The sequence below is a fragment of the Centroberyx gerrardi genome, chromosome 24, assembly GCF_048128805.1.
Source record: "Centroberyx gerrardi isolate f3 chromosome 24, fCenGer3.hap1.cur.20231027, whole genome shotgun sequence".
In the NCBI taxonomy this organism is placed as follows: domain Eukaryota; kingdom Metazoa; phylum Chordata; class Actinopteri; order Beryciformes; family Berycidae; genus Centroberyx; species Centroberyx gerrardi.
Genome location: NC_136020.1, coordinates 7,393,478 through 7,419,521, shown reverse-complemented (window position 1 = coordinate 7,419,521; position 26,044 = coordinate 7,393,478). Strand labels below are relative to the sequence as shown.

Below are 26,044 nucleotides of genomic sequence, written 5' to 3'. Positions count from 1 at the left end.
GCACCCTGTCCATCTGGTCTGGGAAGCCAGCCAACTCACTCCACTGCCATAGATAGCACTAAGATCTCCAATGTGGAGCACGACTACCACACACAAGAGACAGGTCCAAATGTTTTCCCCATCATGGCAGAAGATTTATCGGCTGAAATATTAAGCTTTTAAAATTTGCCAACCTCGTTCTGCTTTTTTGCTCAGGGATGACTAAGCTTTTCAGATTATGTGCCTGTGAGTTTGGGGGTTGGACCCTGTTTGTATCTCGTAAATCTGAACTAAGGCTACAATGCTGACGCACATCTAAAAGCCTGGACCCTGGCAGCAACTGACCAGATTAGTTTGCAGAACCAAATCCAAGAAAACCAGATTTGCTAATTCTAACGAAAACTATTTTTGTTGACCTCCCCTCACCCTCCCTCCCCCTTGTGCAGGCTTTTAATCCAAGCAGGGTATGATGTAAATATTAAGGACTATGACGGCTGGACTCCTCTCCATGCAGCAGCACACTGGGGCAAAGAGGAGGCATGTAGAATACTGGTGGAGAACCTATGTGACATGGACCTCATCAATAAAGTGGTGAGTACCCAGTCTCTGGAACTAACATGACTACTCATCTACCTATCATTTAGCGCTGTATAAGCCGCTTTCATAACGGCATTTCTGAGAACGGTGTGTGCGCTATTTTTTTCCCCTCAGGGCCAGACGGCGTTTGATGTAGCAGACGAAGATGTTCTGGGCTACTTAGAAGAACTACAAAAGAAACAGAATCTGGTAAGTCTCCCTGGCTGCTGATTGCATAAGAGCTTATATCTGCACAAACGAACTCAGCTACCCATTTTAATGCAGGATGAAGCTAAAGAGTTATTTGAATAGGTTCAGTTTAAATAATGTGGAAGCCCTTGATTGAGTGAGAATGCGTGAAACCTATAAATCTTGTTTTTTATTATCTGATTTCATTGTCTGTGCTGGATGGAAGTGCCTTACAAATTGTCTTTTGGCTCTGTTGGCATTGCTGATTGGCGTTTTCTTTCTTCCAGCTGATGAGTGAGAAGAAAGATGTTAAGAAGTCTCCTTTGATAGAAACAACAACCCCAGGGGACAACAACCAACCACTGAAACCACTCAAGAGGTAAATCACCACTTGAAATCTCGCTTTATATACGCTTTATATACCTGCCTTTAGCATGGGTGTGATTGAGTAAACTTCCATGCACTGCACTGTACTGATGCTGTGGTTCTGTCCTAATTTTGTTATTTTTATGTCTTGAAGCAAAGAGACGCTGCTTCTGGAGCCAGAGAAGAGCGCCCCACGCATCGAGGCCTTGGAACCGGAGAAGGTGGATGAAGAGGAGGAGGGGAAGAAGGACGAGTCGAGCTGCTCCAGCGAGGAAGAGGAGGAGGAAGATTCGGAGTCGGAGACCGAAGCAGGTACTGTGTGTATTTGTGTGTGAAACCCACAAGTGTCTGATTTTAGACTTGCCGTGTGGAATCACTAAAGCTGGTCTGAGGCCGCTCTCTGTTCATGTTATTTGAATGACCCACTTAGAATTTGACTCAATCAGCTCTGCATTTTTACCACTGTGTTGTGGCGAAAAAGAGCCAAATTTTTCCCAGTGAGTCAGGAGTGAGACAACAGGCGCTTCACTCCTCTATACTTGTGGGTAATCAGACATTTTGTACAAATCATGCTGTTCTTTATTGAACAGTATCGAAATAATAAAAGTTGTATTTTGGAAAAGTCACTAGCTTAGCTGTGATTTTTCACACAGCTTCCATAGTCCTCTTCTTGTATGCAAATATAGTTGAGATGATGTCACACAAAAAGAGAATTTACTTCTGGGTTCTCAGTTGATTTGTTTACAAGCACTGCTATGATGCAGTGGCGTTATATATTATTCAGTGTTTTTATAATCCAACGACTACACCAACTCTGCCAGTACTAAGCAATACTTCTCTTTATGTATGTAATACGATCTAAGCTATGTTTGCTTACAGTTCAGTTGCTAATGTTAACTAGCAAGCCAAGTGGCCTAATGCTGCTGTATTCTGCACAGAAGAGATTAAGGCAACTGATCAACTATGGAGCCAGTGAGCTGAGATCACCTTCAAATAAGCTGCTAATTAAGTCTATACGTCATCCAGTGTGCCGTGGGAATGTACAAAATCTGTACTTATTCATTTATTACTATTCATCGCCATTGACATTTCTTACACCTTATCTTCTGACCTCTCCAGACAAGAGCAAGCCTTCCGCGCCAGTGAGCAACAGCAACAGCACGACGCCCGGGCCGGCCAGCATCACCGTGTCGTCTCCGACCAGCCCCACCAACCAGGTGACGACCCCCACCTCACCGGTCAAGAAGGTACGGCCTGGTGGACAGGTCTGCTTCATCCCCAGCCTGCTCTGACAAGCCGCCACATCGCTGGCACCAAACCAGCTCTGGACGTTATTAATCGGCCCTCCAGCAGACAGGTTTCACTCAAACGAACAAGCAGTTTCTGAGCGCCGATGAATGAGCTTGGGGGTGGGAATTAAACGCCGCAGCACAGTGATGATGTAATCACGTCACTACGCTACCCTTGCATCACTCCCAAGCCGTAACGGTACCTCCCCTGCTACGTGAGGCCCTGAGGAGCTTAGCACTAGCGAGACATGTCGGTGCCTCGTTGTGTATACAAATCAATAAAATTGACCATCTATTTAGTTTATCTCCCCCCGTGAACACAAACCTAATTTCACAGCCGGGTGAAGATACAGGGGTTTACATAAATGAGGTTGCAGTTCATACTCCAGGCCATCGCAGGAGTAGTAGGGCTTGGTGGGGATTTGCTCTCGACGTTGCGGTACATTGAGCGAAGAAAGCTAACAAAACGTCACCGAGCCCCTGAGAGCCAGAGTTACGATTAGTCGTCTCTGGTTTTTAACAAACATGGCAACTGGCTGCGCAAGGGGGATGATTGGTAGCCAATGCTGGATGATGTTAACAGTTTACTATAAGACTGTTTGGCTCAGAGTTGGGACATCAGGAGGCTGTAGTGTACAGAGCAGTGAATTGTGTTGGTTGTTAATGAATACAATGAGGGTTGGTGTTCTCTTTCTTTTCCCTTGTGAGACTGCTGCCCTCTGCTGGCAAGATGAGGCCAAGCATTTAACCTATATGTGCCTGGTCATCTTCTCTGATGTTGGCTGAAACGGTGATCCTATGTCATATTATCTGTAGCTGTTGGAAAGCTGTTTTCTCATGTTTTGATGAATTAATTTGACAGTTTGTTCTAAGAAATATGGACGGTTCTGCTAAAACAGAGAGGTAACATAAATTGAGTGCAGAAAATGTCAGGACAACACAATGAAGCCATGATGCTTATTGCATTAAGTCAGCGATACCAGACACCGCCTGCTGACTGCGTTAACATTTCAGAGTCGAGCATTAATCTCCTCCGGATGCACTTTAAATAGGAGGATACCTTTTATTGGATTCTGTATCGTTCTGCACCCTTTAGTCCGTGTCCATCCAGCGATCAGTGTCCACCAGTCCATGACTTTCTGAGTGTTATTTCTTATTCTACTTATCGTCTTACAATGATCTTCTTATTCCAATCCTTCTATGAAGCCTAGCGCTCACACAGCACAATGTCCTCTGTCTAACAAGAGTGGGCGAAACATTAACAATGTCCAGTTTGACACTACCAAATGTCTATTGTCCTCTCCATGGCTCTCTTGTATACATAACAGAGCTGTCACTCACACCAACTGAGAACAATAATGATAGTGGTGTGGCAGTAAACATTGTGTGGTGTGACCAGGCTTTAAAAAAAAAATCTCTGTCCTTGTCATGAAGTGTGTTTCTTTTGCTGCTGCTTCCATCTTATTCAGGCCTTTTCTCTCTCAACTGTTCTCTATCCGTCTCCCTCTCCCCCTCTCTCTGTCTCTGTCTCTTTCTCATCCTGGGCTCTTGTCTTGGTTGGCTTTAGTCTGATTGTATTACTCCCCTCATGCCTGTGGCGGAGCCAGGCTGTCCTGCATTGTGGCGTCAAGGCTTGCGCAAAACTGGCATTTCTCTTGCGCCCAAAAAACTTATGGTGAGACATCGGTGTGCACCAGAGTTGTCCTCTCGTCCTACATCATGCACCTGTGCACTGACAACAACGTAACAACCCTAACCACCTTGGCCCGACCCAGGCGACGCCAACTTAACTCCCCGTACCGCTGACTCCCACTCACCAACCCCACATGGTGTTGTTTTCGCATGCATCAACAAACGCACTGTCCCAAACTGTGCTTTCACTGTGTGTCTGCGTGGCTTCTGTGCTTTGTCGTCCGCCTCTTCTGTCATGTTTTTTTTATATTTTGTTTTTTTGCGAAAATATATGCGTAGCCAGACCTTGTGTGAAAATACCAGGACTCGGGCTTCTAAACCCTAACAGGTTGAATGGATCCTGTCTCCACGCATTGTCAAAGAGCATTTCTTTAACAAAATCAACATCCGTTTCTGAGAACAGCATGTTCTCCGGATTAAAATGAGCCCAACATTTTGACAGTGCAGGAGTGTATATTTTGACTCTGGGCAAATGTTTCAACTATACATCTGGATGTGATCGTACCTCTCCCGACATTGGCATGTCCCTCCTCAAAATGTCCTCTTCCTCTACTCCCCATTCCAACCAGGAAATCGCAGCTCCCGCAGATTAATCAAAACCTGGCCCCCTTGCCGTTTTGACCTGATTGACCTTTGTGTTACTCACCAAGATGACTAAAACTCTCATTTAACAGCTCTGTACTGTTAGAAAAGTTAACTCATTGAACTTAACCCCCAACCCCACCCGTCCTCCCTCTCAGGTCGCCCAGCCCGCCGGGAAGGTCTCGACTAAAGTGGAGGAGGAGAGGAAGGACGAGTCGCCGGCGTCGTGGCGCCTGGGCCTGAGGAAGACCGGCAGCTACGGCGCGCTGGCGGAGATCACGGCCACCAAGGAGGCTCAGCGGGAGAAGGACACGGCCGGGGTGATGCGCTCGGCCTCCAGCCCCCGCCTCTCCTCCTCCCTGGACAACAAGGACAAAGACAAGGTCAGCAGTGACATGGCACTCAGTCAAATACTGAGCCATCACATTCTCTCTCTTTATCTCCTCCTCTGTCTTCTTTTCATCAAAATGTCTGTGATATACTCCCCAAGTGATTCCTTTTAAAAGAACAAGGAGCGTGAGTGTTAAGTGTTAAAATTGTATCACTGTCTGGCCCTGTCCAGCCATATAATGAGCTCCTTTTTTTCTTTTGGAGTGCCTACTTAACAGCTGGGTACAATATGCATGGATTTGAAACGGAAGAAATAATTTGCAATAAGGCTAATATGGTGGTTTGAGGCTGTCATGTAATGCAGTGCTGCTGTCAAAGCTCAAATGATTTTCATTAAGACTGAATTGCCATCTCTGCAGATAGTTGAAAGCTCTTGGTAGTGGCGTTTGACTTCTCCTCTCTTCCATAAATGGCCAGTAACATGGGCTGTGTTTGTTCCTCTGACTAAAGGAAAAGGACAAAGGAACCCGACTTGCATATGTGGCCCCCACCATCCCCAGGAGACTGGCCAGTACCTCAGACATCGACGAGAAGGAGAACAGGTGAAGTCCCGGGGCCAAGTGTCTCAGACTCTGTGTAAACATGCATTGGCAGGAGCGCCACCTGCTGCCCACAGCTGTATGTTGCAGGCAAAAGGTCTCGATGCTCTGCATGGTGTGTGGCTTACTGCAGCCGCTGGTAGTATTGGTTGTGCAGCAATAGATTTTGTAGATCTACTACTTGGAAAAGTTGGGTTTCATGGGGTTTGATTTGGGTTTTAAAAGTCGGTTTTCATGGGGTTTCATGAGGGTGACATTTACCTAGTGTTAGACTTTACTAGAATCTATGAAAGCGCACATCTACCACAGTGTCAGTATCTGTGTTTGTGGAGCCCCGGGGTGCTATTGTAGCTTGTGGTTCCCCAGGGACTCGGCTGCTAGTCTGGTACGTAGCGGCTCCTACACCCGGCGACGCTGGGACGACGACCTGAAGAACAGCGAAGGAAGCGCCTCCACCAACCGAACCCCCAGCTACCAGCGCAGGTTAGCCCCTCGCTGCCATACAAAGCTCTCCCAAACCTCCGTCCCCCATCATCTCGCCATCAGATCCCCGCTCCATCGGATCTGACTGGTTTATTATCCTTTACGAGGTTGACTTGCATAGCTTTTGGACTATAACCACCCTTGACTAACAACACTATGTAGACAGCATTGACAGTTGTTTAGTATCTTCTTCTACTGTACATGTCACATGGATTATGTCATTAGAGACATGCACGTACATGCTTCCATGCGCAACAGCAGCTACTGAGAAAGCCATGCAAATCAGCCCAACGCCTTTCTCTGTCACTGCCACAGAGTCTGTTGCATGACTGTACCTGTCCTGTCAGGTTGCTGTGCCAGTACGTTTGCATTAAATTACATCACTTGGCCCAGCTACCTGGGTGGCTCCCAAAAAAACTCCCACAATTTCTCATGGCACAAAACCTAGACGCGGACAAATGCTGCATTCATGTCATATGGGAAAGATGGTAGATATGAGCTTCCTACTTACAGGGCTTAAAGACCTCCGGCCAGGTGCCGGATTTCCGGCACATGGACGTTTTAGATTCACAAACTATTTTCGACAAAAAACAAAAAAAAACTCACTCCACGGGTTTTTGTTTTTGATGCGTTTTATCCAATCATATTAAGCAAAGCAATATTTTACATTTACCAATGGAATGCGAGCAAGTTTTTTTTTTTAATCCAATGAACAGCAAGCTACTTTCTATCACAATGTAGCACCGATTCCGTGGTGTAGCACAGCTGAAATATGGAAACAAAGTTTATGAAAGCTGGTGAAGATGCACGCGTCACTGAGAGAGGAGTAAAAAACAAACGGTGATAGGTATGGATTGAATAAACGGGTGGAGACGGGAAACCGTTTGACACTTGGTGCGACAAATCCGTGGGCACGGTTTAGTGTGAATTGTAAGAAAACCGTGCCCACTGATTTTTTTTTTTATAGATTAGTTTATAGTTTATAGATTAATAATGCTGTGTGTTGAATATTCATTCATTCAGCACAGAAATGTGTCAGTTGTTTTCGTTGTTCTTTTTATTGGACTAGTTTTATAGAGAAATAAGTGTAGTGTGCCCAGCCCCCCCCCCCCCCCCCCCCCCCCCCCATCAGTCAGGAACATTTCAGGCTCAGAATGTTTTTTTGCTTTAAGCCCTGTACTTATAAAACACCATTTACTTCAGCTTTCAAGTCAAGTAAATACTTCTTGGGAACTCGAGGTGATTTCCCTGATTTCTCCACCTTCCTGAATTCTGACGTCACCAGTGAAGAAATACTTGAGTCAAGTGTAGGGAATGATATATTCATTCCAAATAAAACAAGCAAAATTAATGATTTTCATTGCGTAAGTCATTTTGTGATCACAGCTCTCAAAATTCCATGGCAGGACACAACTATTGGCTGGATTTTTCGTTTATGGTAGACATTGCAATGTTTGGTTTGCTGTAAAACAAGAACTCAAATGCATCACTAAGCACATTGAGTGTAAAAAAGGTGATCACATGCAACAAAAGTCTGTAGAAAGCTTCAATCGCAGCATCTTAACGGCTTCAAACGTGTTTTAACCGTTCTGACAGCTATTCCCATATGACACGAATGCACCGATAGTGTCAGAGCTTAATAGTCTTTTATCTGTATGTGTGTGTGTGTGTGTGTTTTTATATTTGTGTGTGTGTGTGCGCGTCCACCGCTAACATGCCTCTCTCGCCCACCCGCCTGCCAACACGCCAGCACGTCCCATACGCTAGCGCTAGGGCGGAGCGGCAGCACGCGGGACGTGCCAGCCAAGTCTTCGTCCACCTCCAGCTTGGACCCTAACACCTGTAACACTAAACCCTGGCAGCCACCCGCCTCCCACTACCAGTCTTACAGCATTTACCGCAGGTATACCAGCCTCACCCGGGCACCCACCGCCTCTACACCCACCTCTGTCTCTCTCTGCTGTATCGGAGTGCCTACCACTTGTTTTGTTTTTCCCTTGTTAGTCTTAATATCCAAAGGAACAGTGGAAGATCTCTTGTGGAAATTATGCTCTATGTTGGTTTTTTTTGACTCCTTCAAAATTAGCCTTGGGACACAGCCAGGTTCCGATTGGTTTCCATAATGTTTCAATGAAGCAGCTTTTAGAAATGAATTGAAATCTTTCTCAAACCTACATAATTAAAGTAAAAAGTCTTAAAATGGAGTTCATGCTATTCCTGTGATCTTGGACAGTACAGTCTAGATTTGTTTAGATGAACAAGTCTCTTGGAAAACTAGAAATAAAAGTGCCAAACCTTGATGTCATCAAGTCCAACTTGGCTTTATCACATACTCAGATTTCCCTGTCAAATCAAATTTTACTGTCCGCACTACTATTAGATAAAGCTAATGTTGATGAAAAAGAAAAAACCTTTCACAAATTCTGCCTCCCCCTCAGTGCAAGTGGAACAATTCTTGATGGTAGTAGGGATTAATGTCATTGTTCTTTCTGAGAGAGTTGTTCATATTCTCAAACACTGATTTAAGCTGTCAAAGGTCACAGCAGTTTTTTTTTAAGAGGGCTTCTCTCTTTAAAGCAGTGTATTAATCCTTGAGTGTCATAAGCTTGATCGACCTTTTGTTGGAAGAATTGTTATTAATAATGCTAAAATAAGAGAAGAAGAGAGAGAATATAAGAGGGAAAGTGGAATATCAAATCTGATTTTCCACCCCCTTCTATCATTCCTTTATTTTGTTAAATATTTTAGTTCAAGTCATCAAGACAAATAATCCCGACTAATGATTGTGATGAGAATTATGGGGATCATGGTTTTATCCGTGACTGTGCTGCCCCGCTTTCACCCCGCTCTCCCTCCCCCGCTGACTACGCAGTGTTTTGTATGTGTGCCGTTTTTTTGTCCCGCAGCGGCTCCTTTGGCAGAAGGCACGAGGACTTGAGCTCCTCGACCACCACCTCCTCCTCCACCACCACCACCTCTTCATCCGTTACCTCGCCCACGGGCCATCGTGGCCTGCTCTCCAGCCTGGGCTCCTCCTCCACCCGCACCGGCTCCACCAGTCTCACCAGCAGGTACGGGTACAGGCCTATAGAGAAATTTACATGGCCGGGCAAAAAGTGTTTGTTAGTGTTGTTTTTGTCACCTGAAATCCCTCCACAAACGCACACACGTCAGTTTTATAAAGACAGCTGCAGCAGAACCCTAAACCGCCGGTGTGTGTGAACAGGTACTGGTCAGAGGAGAGTGCAGAGAGGGAAAAGGAGAAAGAGAAGGAGTCCGCTGCGGTCATCCCCACTATAAACACTGGCTCTACCACCACCACCACATCTACCACTACCACCACCACTGGCACTGTCATTGGCTCTGACGGCAGGGAAAGACGCAGGTAACACACACACACACCTATAACCTGCACAGTACATAAGCTCATGCATGCATACCCTTACATTTGAAGACATACTCGTAATTAGTTATTTTCAATCACTTTATAATGAGTTACTCCTGTTTGATCTGAACTGGATCAGGGTTAGACCGATACCTGGTTTGCTGCTCTTGACCTTTTATTAAAAATCCGATATTGGCCACTCTGTGTGATCCACCTCTGATATGATGAATGCGATACAGTTTGTTTGTAATTGAGGATGCATGAATGTTTTATTGCTATTGTTATAGCATCATAGTGGAGACTTTTAGTGTCCCGTGTCCCGTGTCGTCCGCTGGTTTTTCAGAGGCTTTTTTTGCTGCCAAGAGATACAATTCTATAACTTGAATATCGGCACAAAATATTGTCTATCGGCAGCTTCAGTCCAAAAATATCAGCATTAGCCTTGAAGAAAAACCTATATTCGTCGAACCCTAATCCGGATGCATTTCCTCTGTTTGAGAATGGGGTGTGTGATCTCCTGCTTTGTGTACACAATGTGAAGGGAGAGAGAATGTGTGTGTGTGTGTGTGTGTGAGAGAGAGAGAGAGCGACTGAGAGAGTTTGTGTGTGAAAGCACGCGTGCACACTGGTTTGCACGTGTGTGAGTGTCTGTGTGTTTGAGTGGGGTCGAGTGCATGTCTTCCTGTGACAGTGCTGAAATAAGCCACCTGCCATGGTGGGAGTGGGTCAGGCCTGCTTCAGAGCGCTAACTGCTCCAGCGACTTCTCCTTATAAGGAAGATGGGCAGAAGCTGCACGTTTTCTTCAAGGCCAAGGCTTGGCTCTCCACTGAATGAGTTCATACTTCTAACAGAGGCGTATTCCAGACTGGGAGAAAGTGCTAGAGTACCTTGCTGTTTTATTCCCCTAGTTATGTGGCCTGTTCATACCGCTTAATGAAAGGTTAAACAGGCAGATTTTACCACAATATTACAATGCAGAGTAAGAGATGTTAACAGTATTTACAGTTTCACCATCCCAACAGTCATCCCAGTGATTGTTGACAGTACATTTTGTGTGTGCGTGTGTGTGTGTGTGTGTGTGTGTGTGTGTGTGTGTGCCAGGTCATACCTGACGCCAGTGCGAGACGAGGAGTCCGAGTCCCAGAGGAAAGCTCGCTCCAGACAGGCTCGACAGTCCAGGAGGTCCACCCAGGTTAGTCAATACACTTACGCCCATCACTCCTCTGAGACACCTATTCCACCTTTCATATATGGCCACTTAAGTCGTCTCTCTTTCCTAAAAAAAAGTTGTCTCTCCTAAAAAATAAAAAAAAAAACCCCCAAAAGAACAAAAATAAAAGACAGTGGAATCCTTCATCAAAACCAAATGGTGAGCTGTCTGTGTCCCTGTTTTGCATTATGATTTCATAGTCCTAGACCGTTTCAGCCATAATAGTCCAACCACCAGAATTCAGTGCAATGAAATGGTTTTGCTAAAAGCTGAACTTGTTTGTGTTAAAAGTAAATGAAAGTTGTTCTCCTGGTTGACACGTTACTTTTTGTGTACACTGGCACCCTTTCTTAAGTGTTCCTCGTTTATAAGGAGCTCCTCATTTACAAGCTGAAAGAATTTGAGCTTTATCCTTTCCTGCTAAAACTCTTGGACTGTACTGTTCTGTAGCCAATGCACTTCAAAATTAATGACACTTAAGGTAAGCATCGTAAAGGACCTATTAGAGTGTTTACGTTTTACTGGGGAGCTAATGTGAACAGTGAATTTCTGGTTATAAACCTTCCTCATCATTAACCAGAGAGTGCTATTTTGTAAATTCATCCAAATGTGGATATAAAAATTGGAAACCTGTGAACAAATGTTCTGACTCCAGAGGCTCAATCTCTCTCTCTCTCTCTCTCTGTCCTCCTCCAGGGTGTGACTCTGACCGACCTCCAGGAGGCGGAGAAAACCATCGGCAGGAGCCGCACCACCAGGAGCCGGGAGGAGGAGAAGGAGGAGAAAGAGAAGCAGGACAAGGAGAAGCAGGAGGAGAAGAAGGAGACGGAGACCAAGGAGGACGATTACCGGTCGAGGTACCGCAGCTTCGAAGAGGTACGTAGTAGATCCACGTTTCGACTTAAATACTTTACCAAATGTGCTTGTGTTATTGTATTACTACATACAAGGGGTGGATGAAATTCACAGAAAAAACACAAGAAAAAGTACTTTAACCTTGAAGTATGCTTTGGTCACAAAAGCATCCCAAGGTTTCAAGGATGATTGAAGCTTGAGTCACTTTCCAAAAGCAGGTCACTGTATCTTCTCCAGGCTCTTTTTAGACCCGGTATATTTCACTGCACTGTCCTTGTCATCCGTCTCTGTCTCTCTCCCTACCAGACTTACCAGCGCTATCGGCCCTCCTCCACCTCCACCTACACCACCTCCACAGTCAGCACTGCCTCCACCCCGTCCTCCTCTAGCACCACCCTGTCCTCCAGCTCCCTCAACAGGCCCAACAGCTTGACGGGAATCACCTCCTCCTATAGCCGTTCCTCCAGGGATACAGAAAAAGGTCAGATAGACCGTACTGTGCCACTCAAATCAGAGGGGAAAGGGTGTTCTGAGATGTGCTTTTTCACACAGATTAGTGTACATACTTAAAACTGAGGATCCTTTAAAATCCTATACCGAATATTGGTCTTATCTACACACAATCCTTGCCCATATTTACAGCTTTAAAGAGTTATAATCGATGGTCTGTTATGTCACTGTACCCCAGGCACTTATTTAATGCGGGGTTAAGAAACATTTTCATATATTGTTCCCTCAGTTGACCAAGTCTTGGTTTTGTTAGTTTGTTTAAGCTGTGGACACACTACATGACTTCTAGGTCAAATATAGGCAGGCAAGCAACCTTATCTAACCTTATCTGTTGGAAGATCACTGACATTTAGAAGACCATCACCTCGTTGTTATAGAGGCCCACTTGTGAACCTAGAAGAACACATGAAAAACTTGACTCTTGTAGAGTCAATAGAAGCGATTTATATGATCCACATTTCAGTTTTCACACACTTTCAAATAAGAACGTGTTATCTAATTAGCATTAAGACAAAATACATGGTATCAGAAATCGGGTAATGTGTGATCCCCAAATCCAGCTAGCATTAGAGTGTGTGTGCCACAAGATGGAGTCGGTGAGTGTGTGATGATCAATCTTTCAGTCTGTTCAGTTATGTAGTGTGTCCCCAGCTTTGCCCATCAAAATGGAAGCAAAGTTGCAGCAGCTACCAGCAAACCACTATCATGTGGTTTTAAATAGGAGTGCTAGCAAGCTGTTTCTAGGCTTGCTGAAGTATCAATACACTGAAACCTAAATAGCAGACCAAAATGAAGAATGCTACAGTATCCCTTCTAATATAAAGCTGTTGATGCACAGACAGGTTCTGCTGAATTCCACCTGGCTCTGCCATTTGTCCCCACAGGCCCAGATTCACATGGGCAGGCTGCCACATGCTGATTAAGGGCACGGAGAAAGAAAGGGATTGAGTTGCCTTTTTAAATTAAGTAGCTCTTCTTTTAACAAATAAAGCCATGAAGCATCCCTGGGAAAATAGAAGGCAGCTTCAGTCCATCCCACTGAAGGAAACAGTGACCACTTTGTTCTCCCACGACCAAAGTTTCCTCCTCTGAACTCAGGCCAACTCGGTTGTTGTCCTAATCGTGCCTAGTGCAGTCAAATAAATGCATTGTTTGACCTGAACTTTTTACATTATTAAAGTCTGCATTCCTATTAAGATTACTTCAATTCGCTAGCTGTTGAAGTCACAATAAAAAGGGTCAATTTGCAGTGCTCAGGTCAAATGCAAATGATTTAGAACACGCAGTACAAAGGGATTTACACACAGATTAAGTTTGCCTTGCATTATATCAGAAAAATATGCTCCCTTTGATTTAACATTATCAGTTTTTTTTTTTTGTACGACTGCTGATTTAAGGTTAACATGCGAGAGCAAGGGAAGTTGTGCGTCAGCAAAATATGTCCTGCAGGAAACGATTATTTAAGTTTGTGTTCATCCCTTCAGAATAACTATCAACGGCTATTGAATTGGGGGGGATGGGGGGGAATAAAGTTTACTTGTATAATCATTGCATTTTAACTACCATTTCATGTTATTTTATTGATTCCGAGTATTGTTTTACAGTAAACATAGTGACACTTGGGCTAGTAGTGGTATCAAAGTCAAATTCTGGTATCATGACAACATTATCATGTATGTATGGACAGAGACAGACAAAAAGGAGGAGGAGAAGGAGGGAGAGGACAAGTCTCAGCCCCGCTCCATACGGGATCGCAGGCGGCCCCGCGAGAAGAGACGCTCTACTGGGGTTTCCTTCTGGACCCAAGATGTAAGAGACTCACACGCAGTGATTTAAGCATTTTAAACATTTAGAAATGTTGTGTGACCTCCTCTCTTGTGTTTTTAATTCCAGAGTGATGAAAATGACCCCGACCAGCAGTCCGACTCAGAGGAGGGCAGCACCAAGGGAGAGCCCCAGGTAACCTCAACACCCACGCACCTGCCCACACAGACGGAGCAGAGAGTAGATGTAACTACTGAATTTTAAGTAGGAACTATTACTAGTCTTTGATTTGTCCGAGTCTGCCCCGTGCAGCTATGAGTTCCTCCCCTGCCCTCCCTCCCTCTTATCTTCCCTTCTGTCCGTCTGCGGCCTTTGAATTTTTATTGTTCCCCCGTTTCCATCTTCCTGTGATTGTCTGGTTGCTAAGGTGACCTTGCGGACCAAAAGCAGTCTCGGCCACAGATCAGTAGGTCTCAAAACAAGCGGCACGGACAGGAAATCTGGCTCAATGGGGTCAGGGCACACACAGGAATCGGGGGGCAGAAAGGTTGTCCAATTCCAAGTTCAAGACAGTTTGGTGATTAGAGTTAAGAGGGAACGAAAACACGCCTGAACCCTCAGTGTACGCCATTTGTCTGCCAACAGTGAGATGTCAGAATTGAGATTTCTTTGTTTTTGGCCAAAACATCCAACAAATATTCTGCGCTTTTTACAACATGAAGTAATTGTTAAAAGCTGGAACAATACGATTTTAATTGAGGTAAATAAAGTAAATAAGGAATTTGTGTTTTTCACATTCCGGGCCCTAAAATAGAACTGAAAACAATAAAGAAGCTGTCAAATACAGTTTAATGCATACCGGGCCCCCTCTTGGAGCGTGGAAGGGCCACAGAAAGGGCAGTGTTGTGGAAATCTCCCTGGCTGGGCGAGCTTCCTGTTTGAATGGGAGTGTCCTGTGCAGCGTAGCGGAGAGAGCAGACAGTAGTAGTTTGCCCGGGTACCTGGCTTCACATCAGACGCTCAGCGGGGAGAGGAGGAGGAGGAGGAGGAGGAGGAGGAGGGGGGGAGACGGAGCTGCCAGCGTGGATCTCAGTTGTTACAGGGCAGTACAATAGGGTGGAGCAGCAATGAAGCACTAAATAGGAAACGGGCAATTATCTCTGCATGGATGGGAAAGCGTTCAGGAAAAGCTCCGTCTCCTCCTTTCCAGCCTGGCACTCGCTATTTAAAAGTAACCGTCCTCTACATGGTCGAACCATTTCTAGTGGTGATTGCAGATTTTGTTTTTGTCATGCAACCCTCCCAAAACACAAGCCGTCGCATTACTAGAAACAAGGAACCAGAACAAGAGCATTTTCCTCCCACCCTTCCTTCCTTAGTTTTTTTTTCCTTCTCTTGTGCTCAGCTCTCATTGGCTATTGCCGGTTTCTGATCAGATTTGAATTGTTGACCAGCTCGCACTACAGGAGGACGCCAAGACTCAAAATAATGATAATGCTTCTGACTGGATTGGGAGACGAGAGGTTAAAGTCCTTAACTGTCACACACTACAATATCATCGGTGCCGACTGTCCATTATCTGCTTCAAAACACGAAAAATCAGACATAATGGCCAAATCGTGGCTAATATCCGTCTAAAAGCTGTGTAGTGCGTCTCCAGCCTTGAGCATCAGATGTTTCCAACTGCATGTCGATCATTTCTCCAGAAGGCCTGCATGACTTCTTGACACAAATTGTAGCTCTGTGTTCTGTAATCGCTCTCTGTCTGCTACAGGAAACTGCCTGCAATTTTAAAATAGCTGGAGGCCTGCCCTCCACCCTGACCCCCCCCCCCTCACCTTATCTGATGTCTAGTCCCATTCTGAGGCCCTCTGCTGGGGCAGCACAAGCGAGGCGAGGCTGGAGCAGCAGTAGGCCTCGAGGCACTGGCAGGCATGGCAGCTGTTCAGGAGTTTGTGTGTGTGTGTGTGTGTGTGTGTGTGTGTGTGTGTGTGTGTGTGTGTGTGTGTGTGGGAAGCTGGCCACAGGGGAGGGAAGGTCAGGTGCTGAGACAAACAGAGAAAGCTATAGCTTGGAGCAGAATCTGCAAGCAGAGTTTTATTCAGCCCACTGGGTCTGAAATAGCTGCTTTAAATGAACAGCACATCTGATTTCATTTCACTGTTCATTTTGTCTTCTTTTTGTATGTAAGAGCTTAATACCAATCCACGTCACAGCTTTAATCAAATGTTAGCTGCTGTCAATTGTACCTAATGCTTCATTTGAACACATCTAAAGACATCAAAAATTCACTGTGTGTTTTTGTTTTCTTTCAGAGTGACAGACTGTCCAGGTATGTTTATACCCCTTCATGTTATACTCCTTATTATCCTTCATCTGTTATGTGGTCCTATTACAATAGGGTTGCTATACAAACAACTTTTTGAAACAAAATGCCGTCATTACTATTTTAGGAACGAGAGCAGCACTTCATCCTACGATCGCAACGACGCTCTTGGTAGCCGCAGCTACGGCGAGAGCCGGAGGCCATACTCGAGCAGGCTGGATAGAGACGACGCCACTGACTATAAGAAGGTATATCTGGCTATCTGTAAAAGTCTGCTACCAGTCGTCCCAATAAAGTAAACCGCACCAGTCGTGCACATGCAGCTGTTGGTTTGAATGGTCTGTTGAGTGTTACGTGTGTTTCTCCTCCCATCAGCTCTACGAGCAGATCCTAGCTGAGAACGAGAAGCTGAAGGCCCAGTTACGCGACACAGACCTGGAGCTGGCGGACTTGAAGCTACAGCTAGAGAAGGCCACACAGGTGCGCTGGGCTCACACTGCTTCAGCTGATAAGCCAGTGGGGGGTAATTAGGATGTTTCCCGACGTGTCCACTAACCCTCAAACTGCTGTTTCCTCATTGCAGAGGCAGGAACGCTATGCCGACCGGTCACAGCTTGAGATGGAGAAAAGGGTAATGACACACCAACTTTAATAACCTCTATTCCAAATGTCTTTCCTTTTGTTGTGACTCTTTGATCTTTACTGAAGAGATGTATTTTATAACTTCTCCTCTTTTTAAAAATATGTTATCTCTGAAACTGAAGAACTGAACTCAGAAATCCTTATTTCCGTTATTTTTGATTGAACTGAATTAGACCTGGTTCAACAGCGTGGTAACATAATGCCAATGGGTTTATGTCTGAAGGTAACAAGCAGGCCCCAATATCATCTGGGTGGTGGTATGATCTTAACCTGAGTATTTTACCAGTCTACTGCCTTTTTCTGCTGCTGGCTGTCATGTCACACAAGCCCCTGTAGCTGGCGTCAGGAGAACCTCCGCCCTCCACACCACCCAGAACACTGGCACCTTCTCTCTCACTTGTTTTTGAATCTTGGAGGCAACGTGTGGTCACCACTTCTCAAAACTGTTCTGTTTTTTTTATTTTATTTTGGTGTGTGTGTCAGTGTGTGCAGGCTATAGAAGTAGTGTTGATTTACTGTTGGAACTACCTCTGCATGCGTTTTCATTACCATTTTGATGCACTTTTCACTCATTCATAATTATAGTAGTCATGATGGCGGCTGAGAGGAGCAATAAAATTCATTTTCCCTAGCTGCATCCCATAGATTTGTGAACTTTATCCCTTGTTATTGCTTAAAGTCCATTCTCTAACGTTAGCCAGATCATCCTCCATGCGTCACTTGTATCATGGCCTTTTTCATACTGCATGGATCTCCCTTTTTGTTCAGAAGACCAGTCCAACCTCTCTATCCATGAGTCATTTCATTAACTTGGCATCTAACGCAGCCTCTAAACATCATCTACTACCCCATTTCCTGACTCATGCCTGCCATTGGTTAGTTAGGCATACATCACTGAACATGTAGGTCTAAACATGTAGGGCTCTGGTTGTGGCTTGCAGGCACCTCACAAAGTCATGCGTGTGTTCAAAGCGTGTGCTCTGGCTCCCATCCTTCACCCTCTTTCACACCTGTCTTCATCTTATGCAAGTGTGTAGAGCCTGCGCTGAAGTGTGTTTGTGCTAATTTGTCCACGTGACACACGTGAACCCCGGGTGAACCCGTTTTCCTCTGTCCCGCAGGAAAGAAGAGCTTTAGAAAGGAAGATCTCTGAGATGGAGGAGGAACTCAAGGTAGCATCTCGCATGACACACACACACTGCATTTCATTTTCTGTGTTTGTGCGGTGGGGTTTAGAAGATATTCACCAGTGGACCCGGGACCACAGCTAATACGCAGGTGGTACTTGTGAGTTGAAGGTAGCCGACTTCAACTTCTAGCTCTCTATTATTTAAAATTTCAGTGGAAAACTACAATTTTGTCCTTGAGTATGGATCACTGCATAAGTTGGGTTAATCCGTTTTTTCAGCGTAAAATCAGCGGTGAGTCATCTGAAATGTAATAATGCTTAAATGTAGATTAGCCATGAATGTACTTTCCTCCTGATTTAATTGAACATTATTCACAAGTAGACAGTTCATGTCCTTTGTAATGGGTCGTTCACACAGAACGGATATGGATTTATAAGGCAATGATAGCTTGATATGGGTGCTTAGAGCCACTAAATCAACCATTTGATATCATAGCAGTGTCAGTTTTGGATCCAACAGACCCCCACCTCCATCCCCACTCATTATTTTTGGATCTTTGATTTTTAGCTCCAGCGTGTTGCTGCTGAATGTGCACCTGTGCATCTCTGATTTTGTTTCTGGGCACATCTCAGGTCAACCATTGTAATCTATGTTGACGTAAGGTTTAAGCTCTTCAGAAGAGACGACCAATTAAACGCCCCTTTTCTGGGAAAGCAGAAAAGCCAAATCCATTACACCCTAGTCAGCAAGTGTTTCTTCCCAGCACTGTGATAACGTAGTGTGTTTATTCCTCCGTCCTAGGCAGCTGGCCCACCTTATCTCTTGTCTCTTTCTATTCTCCTCTGCTAGCGTAGATCGACAGCTCAAACACGCCGAAGCGGAAAGCTCTTTATCATTCCTTCGGTTTCCAAAATCTGTCCCCATTTTCTAACAATCTTCCTTTTCTGTTTTCCCTTTTTTTTTTCTTCTTCTCTCGGTCCCCTCTTCTCTGTTAATTTATATTGTCCTGTCTCTCTCTAATCCTTTCTCTCTCTCTCTAATTTCTCGGAACACTCTTAACATTTTCCCCTTTTCCTCCTCTGCCATTTCTGTTACTCTCGCTCTCTCCTTCCATCCCCTCTCTCTCTCTCTCTCTCTCTCTCTCTCCTCCTGTGTTGTGGTTGTTGTTTTCTCCCCCCCTGCAGAACCTCCCCCAGGTAAAGCAGGTTCAGGCCCTGCGGCAGGTTAAGGAGCGGCTGCAGGCAGAGAACCGGGCGCTGGCCCGCGTGGTGGCAAAGCTCTCCCAGTCCGCCTGCAGCCAGCTGCCCGCCGTCGACCTCTAAGCCACGTCCGTCCGTCCGTCCGTCCGTCCGTCCACCACCACCACCTTCTCCTCTTCTTCCTCCTCCTCCTCTACCTCCTTCTCACCTCTCCTCCCCACCCAACCCCACCCTTCTCATGCTCCATTCGCGCTCCGCCCCGCACCCATAGACAGGCAGGTGCCCAGCCGCCCAACCATCGTTGGTTTTGAATTTACTCCCCTTTCCGCCCCCCTCTGCCTCCCCAGACCTCTTGGTTTTTCACATTGGGGAGCGTGTTTTTTTTTTTGTTTATTACAAGAGGGCACTCTCCTTTTACAGTACACAACTATCAGATGCTTTCCACTCTTGTCAGCTTATAAAAATGTCCCCATAAGTCATAATAGTTAACATGTTTATAATGGGGGGGGGGGGGGGGAAGGAACAGGTAAGTATCATTTCAGACTGGCAGGTGCTGCATTACTGCTGTAAAATCAAACCAAAATTGACTCAAAATATCTTTGATTACAGTAGTGGAATCTTTATCTTTATCTGATGTTTTATCTTAGTACTGTAAAGGAAAGTGTCCTTTTTTGTACAATTTGTAGTTTTGATGCTTCCATCAGGGAGCGCCGTTGTTCAGTTTGGCTTGTTCTGGCTTCTTTGCATGAAGTGGCTTCCTTTTTTGCATCAACTTGTGGCCCACATCTTCAGAGACTGAACTTTTTTTCTCCCCCCCCCCCCCCTCCTCTGTACTTCCCCAAGTTTAATTTCACAGATGACATCAACAAAGCCTTGGGTCAATTGCATGCGGCAAACAGGTTCATTCGGTTGCAGGTGTAGCGACTTGTTTGGTCAGTAACGAGCACAAATATTAGACGAGGGCTTGCCTGCCATGCAGCGGTGCTGCAGTATGGCGAATTAACCAACAGGTCGGTTGATTGTCATCTGTAATCATTGTGCGATAGTTTGTTTTTAAGTGGACTGCAGTCTTCTCTCAGTGCCGTGTGTCAATAGGGGACCTCTGAAAATAATTGGAACATGATTACTAGCTGAAGCACTCGCCCCCGTAGCTTCTGTACTACGCTGCTGAAAGGAAACGCCAGCTGACAATACTTTTTAGAACCATTTAGACTATTTGCACAGTAATGTCTCTAGTCATGTAGAATGAAATGCATCCCACTGCCTGGGTGATTGAATTTTTGATTATTTTTTTTTAGCAATTCAGGTTTTTGCATATCATTATAGCACTTTTTAGACTTTAGAATCCAATAAAGGGAAATGTCAAGCTTTTCCACAACAGCAAAAGTGCAGTAGTGGGTCATGACACCTGCAGTCACAGCCATATGAAAGGCGAGTGTAGGTGTTCACCCACTATGACTTGGAAGTTCAGCTATAAATAGATGATGTGGTGCGTGCATTGTCTGCCTATCAGACATGATGGAGCGTCACTGCGGACGCCACAACAGGATCTAGATGTGAACTCTTTGTTTGGGTCAAATAAAGGAGTGACTCTCTATCGTTTTGCTCTGCTGTGTATTGTAAAGACGGCTTGTTTGCCGGCTGCCAGTTCAGCAGCCGTTCAGGTTCTGCATGGCTATTCATCAGGAACTTTGGCCTGTGGTGTGCCCGCTTCATTTCTCTCTCTCCTGACTTGGAACAAGGATGTGAATTTTTTTTTTTTTTTTTTTTTTAAAGGAGAAAAAAAAAGATTGAGAGATGCTGTGTGACTGGTCCAAGATTGCTGACACACGCTGCAATTAACAGTTTGTAAAACTGGCCTGACTGGTTAACAGCACCATGTATCTGTCAAGACCCGTCTAAGCCTTCTCTCCCTCTCTCTCTCTCTCTCCCTCCCTCCCCCGCTCTGTTTTCTTTTACTCTCTTCCAGACGCTACCAGACTTGAAAGCAGACAACCAGAGACTAAAGGACGAGAACGGAGCCCTCATTCGAGTCATTAGCAAGCTTTCCAAGTAGAACAGACCCCCCCCCCCCCCCCCCCCGCCCCGTCTTCTGCACCCCCACTCCCCCATGGCAGTGACTAATGGAATTGCACATTTAGATATTAATTGCAACAGACATCAGAGACGAGACTCCTGTTTTTTTTTTTTTTTTTTTTTTTTTTTTCCCCCCTTTTCTCCTCTCCCAGCTCTTATCTCTCTTTGCTCCTCCACCGCTGCAGCATCCACCCATCCATCCGTTCATCCCACCCCACCCCACCCCAACCCCTTGTGCCACCTCTTAGATTATAATCCACTTGATTCTGTGGCTGCTGTCCAGATAGAACCACTGAGTTTACAGAGCAAAAGGAAAGAAGGGTTGAGTGATCAGCATGTCAAAAAACATCGTGGGCGGGGAAGCCTGAGAAAACTATTTAACCAATAAGCCTTAGTTGTACATAAAAGAGATAAAAGAAACACTTGCATCGATTCTCTCTCTCTCTCTCCCCCTCTCTCGCCCTCTCTCTCTCTCTCTCACTCTCTCTCGCCCTCTCTCTCTCTCGGCTGTCACTGAAGAACAGTTATTATCCAACACCTGATTTTTTTTTTTTATTTGTGCCACGATCTCTCTTTATTTGATGTCATTTTTTTTTTTTTTCCTCTTCCTTGTGTAAGTGTTGTGTGCTGTGCAGTCTTTTTACCCCCCCCACCCCCCACCACCACCACCACCCTCCCAAGTGCCACTTCTGCCCCACATCAACTGCAAGTGATCGCCTCCTCTCCTCGTTTGCCCCCTTATCCTCCACACACACACACACACACACACACACACTCAAACACACCCCTCCCCCCTCTCTCCATGCCCCCCCCCCCCCCTCCCCGTACCTCTGTGCGTCTTCCTCCAAGAGGGAAAAAAAAAATCGAATTCTCGCTTTACCGATCGAGGCGGACCTGGTGGAATTTAAGCTTTCACTGTATGTGCAATATGCATTTATTTCTTTTTTCTTTTTTTTTTTTTTTTTTCCTTTTTAAAAAATGCTTTAATGATGAGTCCATCACAAGTAGGATTTTTTCACTCTTCCACCGCTTCCATCGCTCACCTTCCTCCCCCTCTTTTTTTTTTTTATTTTATTTTTTTTCCAAGTTTGTAGTGTAGTCAGTTTATACTCTGTATTTCTCACTTTTTTGTTTTAGCAGGTACTGAGTGATGCTGTATATACCTGTATGTATTTGTTTGAGACCAGCACATGGCATGCGTTTATGGTTCCCGTCTGTTACTATTAAAAGTATACAAATTCCAGAGGACAAAAAGGTGTGTTTTTAATTTTTTTTTTTTTCCTTTATAGTCTAAAGACATTGGATTACAGTAGGGCCTCTCTCTTACATGAGACGGCTGGCAGTGTTCAGTGCTTTTTTCTTTTTTTTTTTTTTTTTTTCCAGTTTAAAAAAAAAAAGTGTTCACATAATTGTGAGATAAAAATAATTGCTTCACTACATTTCACACATTGTATCCAGTATCTTTGGAAGAGTGCTGTTCATTTTTTCCATTTTTTTTTTTTTTTTTTTTTTTTTTTTTTTTAAAAGCTGTAGTATTATAGCCAAGGTGTTGTCACTAAAAAAAAAAAATCTTAGGTATCGCTAACCCAGTCCTTTTTACAATGTCTACATGCACTGTCAATGCCATGTGAGGAGTCTTGATGTCAGGTTAAAGCAACTTGCCACCATCAAATAGTCCATGCATCTGAAAACATTTTATGCATTTCAGTGGCCTTTTAAGAATATTTTAGTAAAAGAAAAAAAAAGTCGCTGCAGATGGACTGTTGACCATCTACTTCTTTGGTTTAGAACTTTTTTTTTGTTTTGTTTTTGTTTTTGTTCTGATGGTTTTTTTCTTTATTTTATTTTTTCCGGTCATCTTGTAAAATAGGTGTGTGGCTTCATACATGCAAGCTGTGCTGTGACTACCAACCACTGAAGAGTTCATTAAAAATAAACTTGTACATTGTAAAGTTCCCACGTTTGGTTATTTTCTTCTTGAAACATATGAAAATGGCAGGAAATGCTTATTTTTTCCCCCCCATCCATATGTTAAAACGATCTTGGTATCAGATGATAAATGATTTATTTTGTTTACACTCTGGAATCCAGACACATAAAAATATTTTTTTTAAACGTAAGGCTCTTGGATGGAAGGATAATAATGTTAAAGGCTGTTTTGAGAATTTGGGGTGTATTTATATATCTTTTATACCTTTTTCTTCACCTCAGGAGGCTGCCATCTTTGTGTGTACCTGCTCCATCACTGACAGGAACCAGATGAACCATTTTAGTGTGCTGCCATACTGCGTCTCACCACTAGATGGTGCACAGCTTTGCATATTGTTGACCAGTCAGGTGCACTGACCATGAGTTTACAGTAGCCTGGGTTTTTGTAGCCACTCCGTTTCCAATTGTGTTATTTTTTCACTTAATGCTTAACTTTACACTTAACTACTGCATGGGAAATTAATTCAATGCTTGAAACTGATTACAAAAAGCTCATATACTGACATAAAGTAGGCATAAGGCATTAGTGTCTTCATACAGCTTCATCTTCTGGCTGTTTTAGTGTTATATTGTTCACCTGGATAATAAAAAAGTAGTTACATTTCTCGGATTTGAAGTGGCAGATTTCAAATTTGCTTCTCCAACATTGGGGGGGGGGGCGTGGATCACTTTGTTTGCAGCTTTACATCAGTAACAAAGTACTGACTTCTCTCCCTGTCCTCCTTTCCCTCCCTGGGCTTAAAATCACTACCGACGCATTCACAGCCTTCTGTCTGCACTGCTTCACTTCACTTGAGTCTTTATTACAATCCCAGACGGCCGTGAATTTGCAGCAAATGCAGTGGAACCCAGTACTAGACAATAACATTTACACACAGCCATAAAACGACAGAATAGCCGTCTACGTTTTGCTGCCGCTTCCCACTCCTTGAATAAGAAACAGCCTTCCTACTTCTTCTGCCTAAAAATAGCCCGTCTGCTTAACTCTAATGAATCTGACAGGGATCATGTGGTAAGCGGCGTTCACTTTGATGGAAGCAAAGTTTATTCTAAGCTCTCGGTGACTTGTTTTTGCACGTAATAGCTCTTGGCATGGGGGTGCTCCATTCAGTCTTCAGATAATGATAAGGTGATGGTATGTGCTGTATGTGCAGAAGAGTCGTGCTTTTCCACTTTTCCGTCGCCTCGTGGAAAAGTGGAAAAGGCTTTGAGAGGCCCGGGTCTGGTTTGTGTCTCCATGCCTCCTCCAGCTGAAGCAGATTGTCCTCATCAGGACCTCGACCCGAGATAACGGGAGAGAAAAAGACCGTTCTGGACGGCTTCCCGGCCTTAAAAGATGACCCCGGATAATTAGAGTAACAATTTTAATTATTGCAGGGTGGTTTTCAGAAGCAAAGGGCGGACGATGTCAGGCTATTAGTTTCTGTCATTACTCTACTCTGCATTCTGGTGGTGTTCAACCTTGCACATTTATTCCAAAATGATAGATGTTTACCTCCTTTACCTCCTCTAGATGCTTCATTCTGAAATAGATTAACTGAGCTGAAAAGTCTTTGGACGAAACTTAAAAACGTGTCTGCTGTCATAAAAGCAGCTGTAAATGATTCCCACTCGGCGTTTTAAATACTTTATCAGCAATTAAATCATCCCCAAACTTCTTTCCCCATTCCGTTTTAAGTCTCCGGTTGGGACAGAACTTGTTAGCCGCTCGCTGAGACATAGAAATGTGAACTATTCCCACCAATAAGTCTCAGCAGGAGCTTAGATTCAGAAGCCTTGGAAAAAAAAAAAAAAAAAAAAAAACAGCTCATGATTGCTCGCTAGTCTCTTTGATTCCTGACAGGCGGTTCCACCACGGGATGATGTGCTGTGCTTTTCTAGGTTGGAAATCATCCGTACAGAAAGGAATTAGATCTCGGCAACTCCTGTCACACACACACACACACACTGATCCTCTCCTCTCTACTCATTTTTTCCACACCATAGCCTAATCTCCTTCTCTTCTGTACCGTACATTGCAGCAGAAAAAGCTCACAGCCCAAACAAACCTCCCCAATTACAATTACAACACACACACACACACGGCGGAATTGGACACACTGGCTGAGCAAAGCCCCCCTGCTTCGAAGACAAACAGCAGCAGGCTTTCCACTCTCTCTCCATATTAAAGCGTGTGCCACTCTAATGGCAGACTGACAAACACTCTCAGTCAGAACGCTGAGGCTCAAAGCAGCAGGAGCTTGACACACTCGCTGTAGATGCATGTAGTTAAAGAAGCTGTTGATGGGCCTCAGTGGGAGCTGCCACACCCTTCCTGTCCTCTCACTCTCTCACTCTTTCACTGAGGTGTCACCAGCAGGGTTTACATGGAGGCTGATGCTCCTTTAATAATCAGAATAACAGCCCAAATGCCTCATGTAACCACAAACTACGGAAGCCCAGAGCGGCCATGAATGCTCATTTTTTTAACCCCTTTATCTCGAGAACATGACTTTACTATCTCACTATCTCAAGAAATCTACGTTCAAGTATCTCAAGATTTTCTCGAGATCACAACTTCATAAGGTATGAAGATGATGAATGAATGATTTTGGTTAGGTCACACACTGTTGTGATGATGTCACACTTCAAGATTTTATTCAGATGCTCGTCCCCCTGGAAAGTAAAAAGTGTAGACAGACTAAAGTGGAATTGACAATGTCAGAAAGAGAGATCATGACTGTAAATCAGATTTTTACTTTAGTTACTTAAGTAAGTGGTGGTATAAACCTTTAATAATCCATTCAATAGGACAGCGGTTCTCAAAGTGGGGTCCAGGGACTGCTAGGGGACCTTGAGGGGGTCCCAGGGGGTCTCCAGCAAAATAAGGAAT

At 44.5% G+C, this 26,044-nt stretch overlaps 1 protein-coding gene across 2 annotated transcripts in view; it reads left to right on the top strand.

Annotated features, from left to right (window-relative positions):
• The window catches only part of ppp1r12a (protein phosphatase 1, regulatory subunit 12A), a 55,682-nt gene extending 32,547 nt beyond the window's left edge, over positions 1-23,135 (top strand). Inside the window, exons 5-26 of one of the 2 annotated variants that reach the window (XM_078282039.1) lie at positions 426-570; positions 691-765; positions 1,032-1,123; positions 1,265-1,422; positions 2,230-2,327; positions 4,832-5,056; positions 5,514-5,605; positions 5,969-6,085; positions 7,836-7,988; positions 8,992-9,156; positions 9,312-9,470; positions 10,573-10,663; positions 11,378-11,557; positions 11,843-12,017; positions 13,734-13,855; positions 13,940-14,005; positions 16,126-16,142; positions 16,264-16,384; positions 16,512-16,616; positions 16,720-16,767; positions 17,900-17,950; positions 21,077-23,135. In XM_078282039.1, coding sequence (XP_078138165.1) covers positions 426-570; positions 691-765; positions 1,032-1,123; positions 1,265-1,422; positions 2,230-2,327; positions 4,832-5,056; positions 5,514-5,605; positions 5,969-6,085; positions 7,836-7,988; positions 8,992-9,156; positions 9,312-9,470; positions 10,573-10,663; positions 11,378-11,557; positions 11,843-12,017; positions 13,734-13,855; positions 13,940-14,005; positions 16,126-16,142; positions 16,264-16,384; positions 16,512-16,616; positions 16,720-16,767; positions 17,900-17,950; positions 21,077-21,163 — 2,542 coding nt within the window. In that variant the 3' untranslated portion in view covers positions 21,164-23,135. Of the gene's footprint in view, positions 1-425; positions 571-690; positions 766-1,031; positions 1,124-1,264; positions 1,423-2,229; positions 2,358-4,831; positions 5,057-5,513; positions 5,606-5,968; positions 6,086-7,835; positions 7,989-8,991; positions 9,157-9,311; positions 9,471-10,572; positions 10,664-11,377; positions 11,558-11,842; positions 12,018-13,733; positions 13,856-13,939; positions 14,006-16,125; positions 16,143-16,263; positions 16,385-16,511; positions 16,617-16,719; positions 16,768-17,899; positions 17,951-19,092; positions 19,361-21,076 lie in introns of those variants that run through there. The other variant, XM_078282040.1, reaches the window with a different exon arrangement.
• The last annotated feature ends 2,909 nt before the right edge of the window (positions 23,136-26,044 follow it).